Here is a 7,774-nt window from a genome sequence, read left to right as displayed (position 1 = left end):
ACAACTTTCTTCGAGAATATGCAATAATATTGTCTGCAATGTGCACCGAATGCAACAATTGTATACAGTCATACCTGTGAATGAACCGCATCCAGTCACAGAGAGAGGTTTTCGAACGGCTGAATATGGACCTGTGCCTGACAGATTTCTGTCTCTTATGCCCTCTGTGCACTGCTCGTTGACATATCCTATTAAAATAGTATAAAACATTGTAAATAGACATATTGGGATAACAGTAAACCAGGATAGATTTGGGATAGTGCATGAGACAGTCAGAAGCATGTTCACTGGTAATGCGCGATGGCTTTATGATAGGACTATGAAGCATGGGGACATGCTTCCCAGAAACAGGGGGGGGGGGGGAGCCTAATTAATGTACTTCTACTGTAGTCTATACATATTTTATCAATTAGCTTAGGCTGTCAATATGCATCAATAATCCACAATGATATTAACACCTTTTCTTACCAAGTGTAATTGTCTCCTCCCTTGTCTTCTTTCAATTTCATCCTGCGATTGCAGAGATTGCATTTAATTTGTGGCCTTAACAGATGTTTTTTCTGTAGCCATTTGATTAGCTTCAGGCTTCGTTTCTTCGATCTGCGCCTATGAATAAGCTCCAGCAATTTCCTATTCAATCTATTCATCATAAACTAGTATTCCAGCACACGCACTTATTTGGCACACAGACCAATGTTTCCTCTTACTAATGCGTAATAGAAGGATGGAGAAGGTAGAGTCGTCAACGGTGGTTGACGGGACTGTACCAACACAAATGTCTCACCAGGAAAAAAAAAAAACTAAAGTTGGCTAACCAGCAATAAATTGAAAAGTTGTTCAGGAGAACTTTCCAGTTTATTTAGCGCATATTTCCATCACATGAAACAATTAAACATGTAACATGAAATACTTTTATTTAAAACCCATTCATAGTTCCTGCAGTGTTGAGCAGAGGGGGACAGCCAATCAGGTGGGCACTTAGATTCATCACACGAGGGAGTCGGAACACAACTGCCAACTTGTTGCAGACATGAGACGTGCTGATACCCGCTCTCGGTCTAAACGTCCAGCGAACACACTGAGCTCGGCAAGGAATACCCCTGCCGCCGGAGACGAATCGGTTGAGGAGGAAGCAGCGGGAACGTCTTCCACCGGTAAGTTGCAAGGCCAAGCTAATGCACATGAGAGCCGCGGTGGTAAGCTAGCTAACCAGCTGTAAGAGCTAGCTAGCTTGCCATTGACAGCTATTGATAGTTAGCATCCACGTGTTCAGCTGTCTCACGCCTGAGTGTCGTTCCGACAGGCATTAATGTACAGATGTACCACTGTTGGGAAAAATAACCTGCTGAGTACATCACATGTACATTACAAATATAGCTAACTCCTACCCTAGCCTGATGAGCACATCACATGGCAGTCACATTACAATATAGTCAACTCTTGCTCTAAACTTTTAACACATAACACAAACATGATAATATAGTCAGGTCAAGGCCGGAGCTGAAGGCCCCATCTCCCAGGCTGGCAGATGGTGGACACTCAGACAATGCACCAGTCATCCTCAAGAACGGGAGAGCCACATTCATTTATCACACAGGAGACATTTTGAGAGCTCTTCCCCGTTAGGAGGAACCAAGAGATACCCCTGCCCATACCAGGGGCCTGAGAGCCACATTAATTTATCACACAGGAGACATTTTGAGAGCTCTTCCCCGTTAGGAGGAACCAAGAGATACACCTGCCCATACCAGGGGCCTGAGAGCCACATTAAATTATCACACACGAGACATTTCGGGGGGGCACTCCCCCGTTTTAATTTATCACACAGGAGACACGAGGAGCTCTCCCCCGTTAGGAGGCATACACCAGGGCCTGGGAGCCAAGGCCAAGCAAAAACACACAGAACCGCACACACCTCATCGAGAGGAGGATACAGCATAAAACTGTATCACACAGGGACTCTGGACCTTCTTCTGAAGCAGACCTTCCACGGAGGCGAAGCTCCGGACGAACCATCAGCGCTGATTAGGGACTTAGACATATTCGATTTCTCACTCTTTATGACTCTGTATAACCGTTGCCACTTTACTTAATAAATCCAAGGTCCTCGTGCCGACAGACTTTATTACCTCTCCGTCTCATTTTATCTGGTCCAGTAACTAGACAGACCGTTTTTCCCCTCACCACCTAGCTAGTAACCTTAGACTATCAAAACGATTTCCCTTCTTGCTTAATGTGCATATGATTAACCTTCATTATCGGAAATGAGCGGTGTGAACATTTTTATTGAAAAGTTGTATTCTTTCCCCCAAACATTAAGCTAGGACCACAGTTGCTCCTAATGCCCAACTGGCTTCAACGAGACTGTACCATGAGCTGCAGATGGCCAGGCAGAAGTTGGACTGGCAGCAGGAGCTGGTTAAAGACTTGACCAAAGAAAGGGACTTTCTGCTGGAACAACTGGCTATGAGTAAGTCAATTTGCCATATTTGACAATACACTTGCTAACTTGAAACCTTCTCGTGCCAGCCCAAACGTGCCCTCATGGTCTAATACCACGTGCTTATAATCTCTTATGCTAACATAAAGTTATCATTGTGTTGCCGTTTATGATGTAACTGCATTGTAATTCTAGTGTTTATAATACACTGAGTGCAGGTGATTGGTATAACAATTATTATTATTTCAGTTGTTTGCATAGCAAATCTGCATATTGCATAATAGTGAATTATGTATTATGAATTATTAATATGTAATTGCACAATAGTGAATTATATATTATAAATAATGAAAAATTACTATGTATATTGTTAAAATTAAGGATATTGGTACAGGTTGCTATTATGTATATTTATTTTCTGTATTCTGTATTTCTTTATTCTACAGAAAGCCAAACTTTAATTAATAATAACTAATGAATTATGATATTTTTAATACGGTAAATAATAAAACAAAAACAGTAACGGGATGATTTTGAACTCAGAAAACTATCTTCCAAAGACCATCACACTTACTAGTGTGCCACGCACATGCCTATATTTTCCACTAATCATCCTCGGTCATTGTCTGTTTTTAGCAGCAAGAAAAGAGAACAAGGGCAGTCCACCCCAGGCGAAGAAGTGCCAGTCGCAGGGAGCCGACTCAACCGACTCGTCCAAGTCGGGGCCTGATTCTTCCCACTCTTCTTACGACTCTTCTTCCGACTCTTCCTCCGACTCTTCCTCCTCGGATGAGGGACGGAAGAAGAAGAAGAAGAAGAAGAACAGCAGGGGAAAAGGACGGAAGCAGGGGAAAAGGGCAAAGAACCGGAAGGGGCAAGGTGTTTACCAGCGAGGTAATAAGAATATACAGTGGCGGGGGAAAGTGTACACCCACTTTCAAGTGTATCAAGTTTGATAATTGAATTAGTAGTATATGTATGATGTGCGCTGTACTCATTTTACCTTCTCTCATTTGAAGCTAAAGATCCTGAAGAGGTGGTGGCCCGGTACCGCAAGGTGCTGAAAATCTGCAGGAATGGAAGAACCATGGGGGCAGCCTTCAAAGCTGTGGGGGTCGACCGCAACCCCATTGTTGTAAATGCCCCCATGGCAGAGCTGTGCATTGCTGCCCCAGAGGCGTATGCAGAGCTAAAAGAGAGCGCCCCCAAAAAGGAGAAGCTCTCCAGTTTTGCACAGAGGTGCAAGGATGCCATAGACGTGGACGAAAACATTGTTACCCGAATCAAAGAATATAAAGATTCTGGCAAACTTTTGCCAATTACTAAAAAAAACTAGCTGATCCTCTTATTTAAAGTTATGTTGTTGTTGTTGCTGTTGTGTTAGATATTAGATTATTAGAATGCATGTTTAAAGTGAATTTATTGTCAGTGTTGTTTTTTAAATAAATGTTTTACAATTTCACTTCATTCCCTCGATGCTGTGTTGTGTGTTTTTGCCATTGATATGTTTAACAACCTAACGTTTGAGGTAATTTTTGGAGTTGTTGCTGCAGAAGTGTCTTCTAATGGTATGTCCCTCAGTAACAGGCCATTTGTAAATGCTTATAAAGTATAGACAGTACCAACTTTATATCAACCCATGCAAAACACTTTACTAATGGTAAGTAAATGGTTTCTATAGTATGGTCCTCAGTTACTGGCCATTTGTAAATGCTTAAAAAGTATAGACAGTGCCAACTTCATATCAACCCATGCAAAACACTTTACTTATGGTAAGTAAATGGTTTCTATAGTATGTTCCTCAGTTATTGGCCATTTGTAAATGCTTATAAAGTATAGACAGTGTCTACTTTATATCAACCCATGCAAAACACTTTACTAATGATAAGTAAATGCTTTCTAAAAACCTATATTAAGCATAAACTAAGGTGTTACATGTGCTCACATATATTATTTCACTTATGAATTGGACGATAGCTTATGCTTGACAAAGGTTATTCATGATGACCCATAAATGGTGAGCAGACCATCATCACATGCCTTATAAAGGATATTATGAATCATTGCTAACTCATTGAAACCTGCTTGCTTAATCATTTGTTAAATGTGAGCAGACCATTATTATATACCTTATTAATGATCTTATAAATAATTAGAAAATGGTTTGAAAAATGTTCAGACAAACATGACTACTCGTTTACAAATAGCTTGATAATGTCCTTATAAATGATCTTTTAGATCGTTAGAAAATCATTTGAAACATGTACATAAATACATCTATACTCATTTAAAAATAGCTTACTAATGTCCTTATATATGATATTATAGATCATTAGAAAATCATTTGAAACATGTTTGTAAATACATTAATACATGTTTGTAAATACATTAATACTCATTTATAAATCCCTAACTAATGTCCTTATAAAAAACTCTTATAGATCATTAGAAAACAGGTTCATAAATACATTACTACTCATTTACAAATACATTACTAAGGTTTGTAAATGTTGGGATAACAATTTGTAAATGATGAACAAATGCTTCATAAATGGTTTATTATGGAGGGTTATTATAAAGTGTTACCCATAATGGGTATCTTTACTATCTATTTTATATTACTGGGAAAACAAGTTTTCACCAAAATCTCAATTATTATTATTTTTCTGTTGCATTTGAACGCATCAATCATATTACTGAGCCGACCTGAACACATCACATTTGACACTGTTTGTGACCATTGGTTAGTTTTGTTTTTTTTAAGCTAACTAGCTCTATATCCTGCCGATTTTAACATGGATTTATTTTTATTTTTGCATTACTATTTTTAACTGACGGGACTTTCTACACCGTCCGGTTGTGTGATTACTACCGCTGCTTTTTGTTGATGCACACGGTGCCGACTCCGAGCCCGTCTGCACGTCTGCAGTAGCAGCAGCTGACAAAGTTTTCGGTTGGACTAGACGTATACGGAGTTGAAGCAGTTTTTTTAACCCAAAGACAGTGAAGGTACAACACTTTTATGTAGGCCTGACAGCCAATCAACGTTCAACAGCGTGGCCACTGAGTGACATATGTAACGTAACAGCCAATCAGCGTTCAACCGTCAAACTCAGTGCAGTGCAGTCCGGGGTGAACTGCGACTCCCGGAGCTCTATATATAATAGTATATAATATAATATAATATAATATAATTGTATATATAATATCACGGCCAAAAGCTCTGTGCGCCATGACCCACGCTACTCTGCCTCTTATTGGCTAATACTCGCTGCCTTTACTGATTCGATTGTTGAATAATTTGAATGATGATGTTCAATCATCATATGATATTTATATATATATTGATATTATATATATCTAACGAGATGATTAATGTGGAAGAGAATGATGTGCGTTTTTTTAATCTAAGGTGAAATATGAACAAGGATGAATTGTCAAAGTATTTTATTTAAATAAATGTTCAAAAAATTACTGAAACACCATGTTTGCCTCATCTATATTTTACATTCATGCAGGCTGCCTGTGTGACCAGTGATACCTACAAACTGCTCCTGATCAAGTCATGTAAATTGTATAATAGTGGCCCACTCTGGCGCATGCTGTGTTGCAAATCAGCTAATCAAAGACACAGTTTACAAAATAAATTACTGACTTGCCAAGTGAGAGAATTGTCATTCCAGGAATAAGGAATAGTTCATTCAAAATGCATAGTTGTCTGTCACTAGTCTGTGGGCCAGTATTGGTTTAGTTTCATAATCCTTCCTCCCTGAGATCAAGCTGCAGAAATTATGTGACAATGAACAAATACTACTGAAGGATTTTTGGGTAAAGTAAATAGAGTAGTCTCACATGTCACTGTTTTTAAAACAGGGCGTTTTTCTGGGCTGTGTTAAAAAAGGGCAAACATTTAGAGTATACCCACTTCTCCAGGGACCACTACACCACTGCCTACGGTCCAGTTTTAAGATATGACCAAAATACAAGCTGTGGTCGCTCACACTAAAGCTCGCTGTGGGCGTGCATGAACCATGAACCAACCTGTCGGCGGCTGGCTGTAAACAGTGCTGCGCCTATGAGTAACTTATTAATCGCGCGACACAACGAATCGACAACCAAATTCGTTGACAACGCATTTAGAAATCGATTTTTATCGAATTTATCGATTTTTTTGTTGCAGCCCTAGTTGGTTATTTGTATTCTAATATTTTCTGAAACAGTTGAGCTCTGGTATTCAATTACCTCTGGTTATGGACGCTTTTTCCAGCAATAAAGCTGCCACGGGCTGTTCCTCGCACAGTAAACATGCATCTAGCGAAGTCTACATTTTCAACCACTTGATCGGCTCGTACTCTGAAAGAGAAAGACAAGGTATAAAATAATATATTTTACTGTGTTAGAAACAAGCATAATTTCCCCTTATTTCTTTAATATTACAACAGGTCTCTTCTATGCCACTGACTTAACTGTAAATGAGTGCAGGTAAGCCCCAAAATGTCATTGAATTGAAGCAGAGAAGTGATCAAACATTCACTACCAGTGACCCCAGCTCTTGGGAACATGGATTGGTATTTTGTTTGTTTTTAAATAACTCATTGCATATTATTTCTAAAATTCGTGTGTTGACATTTTATCGTCATCTTTCTTCTGAACACAAATTTAATGCGCTTGCCTTGATGGCCATCCATTTTTCCGAACTCCATCCATGAAGAATCCAAAAGCGGTCTCTGCTTTGTTATTCCCAGCTGTGTCCAGGTAAAAGATCAGTAACGAAGTGGGACACTTGTGTAGTAGTTCTCAAGATAAATAGTGAATGAGGGATTGAAAAAAGAAAGAAAAAAAACATTACCTTCCTTGAAAAGCCATCAATTGCTCCAAAAATCACAATGTTGTACCTAACAAAAAGGTAATTGTTATACAGCACTGATATTATGATTGGGTGACATAAAATCAACAATGATTAGAAATCGTTAAGTAGGAGAAATAACACCTTATCAACTTGTGGTTTGTGTCGATATGGACAAGAGACAAGGGAGCGGGAACAGAGTACGTCCGTCTTGCAATGCAAGACAGCTGGACCATCCTGGCAATTATTCCTGCACCATCCACACGCTGCAATGACATCTTTACTCTTCTCCACGAAATCCGATGCCCCATTGCTTGTAGCGATCCTTTCACTAGCCCAGGGGTCGGCAACCTTTTGTATCAAAAGAGCCATTTTGGCCCATCTCCCGCAAAACAAATTTTTTTGGAGCCGCAAACTTTTTAATTCACCCCCTCCCCCCTCCGGAGACGCTAACGCTGCGCACCGCACAGACATTTTTTGTGACACTC

The 7,774-nt window shown here is 39.6% G+C and overlaps 1 protein-coding gene across 1 annotated transcript; it reads left to right on the top strand.

Moving 5' to 3' along the window:
- The first annotated feature begins 677 nt into the window (after nt 1–677).
- On the top strand, nt 678–3,971 carry LOC130404485 (coiled-coil domain-containing protein 106-like). Its single transcript, XM_056609249.1, has 4 exons — nt 678–1,154; nt 2,321–2,470; nt 3,077–3,334; nt 3,460–3,971. Exons 1-4 carry the CDS (start codon nt 1,031–1,033, stop codon nt 3,774–3,776), a joined length of 849 nt encoding a protein of 282 aa, XP_056465224.1. The 5' UTR covers nt 678–1,030; the 3' UTR covers nt 3,777–3,971.
- The last annotated feature ends 3,803 nt before the right edge of the window (nt 3,972–7,774 follow it).

The sequence above is a fragment of the Gadus chalcogrammus genome, chromosome 2, assembly GCF_026213295.1.
Source record: "Gadus chalcogrammus isolate NIFS_2021 chromosome 2, NIFS_Gcha_1.0, whole genome shotgun sequence".
NCBI classification, from domain to species: domain Eukaryota; kingdom Metazoa; phylum Chordata; class Actinopteri; order Gadiformes; family Gadidae; genus Gadus; species Gadus chalcogrammus.
The sequence above is the reverse complement of the archived record's forward strand: the minus strand, read 5'-3'. Positions and strand labels throughout refer to the sequence as shown.

Coding starts and splice junctions, on each gene's coding strand:
- LOC130404485 (XM_056609249.1), top strand. CDS start 1,031: ATGAGACGTGCTGATACCCGCTCTCGGTCTAAACGTCCAGCGAACACA. Junction 1,155..2,320: donor AGCGGGAACGTCTTCCACCG/GTAAGTTGCAAG, acceptor CCAAACATTAAG/CTAGGACCACAGTTGCTCCT. Junction 3,335..3,459: donor GCAAGGTGTTTACCAGCGAG/GTAATAAGAATA, acceptor TCTCATTTGAAG/CTAAAGATCCTGAAGAGGTG.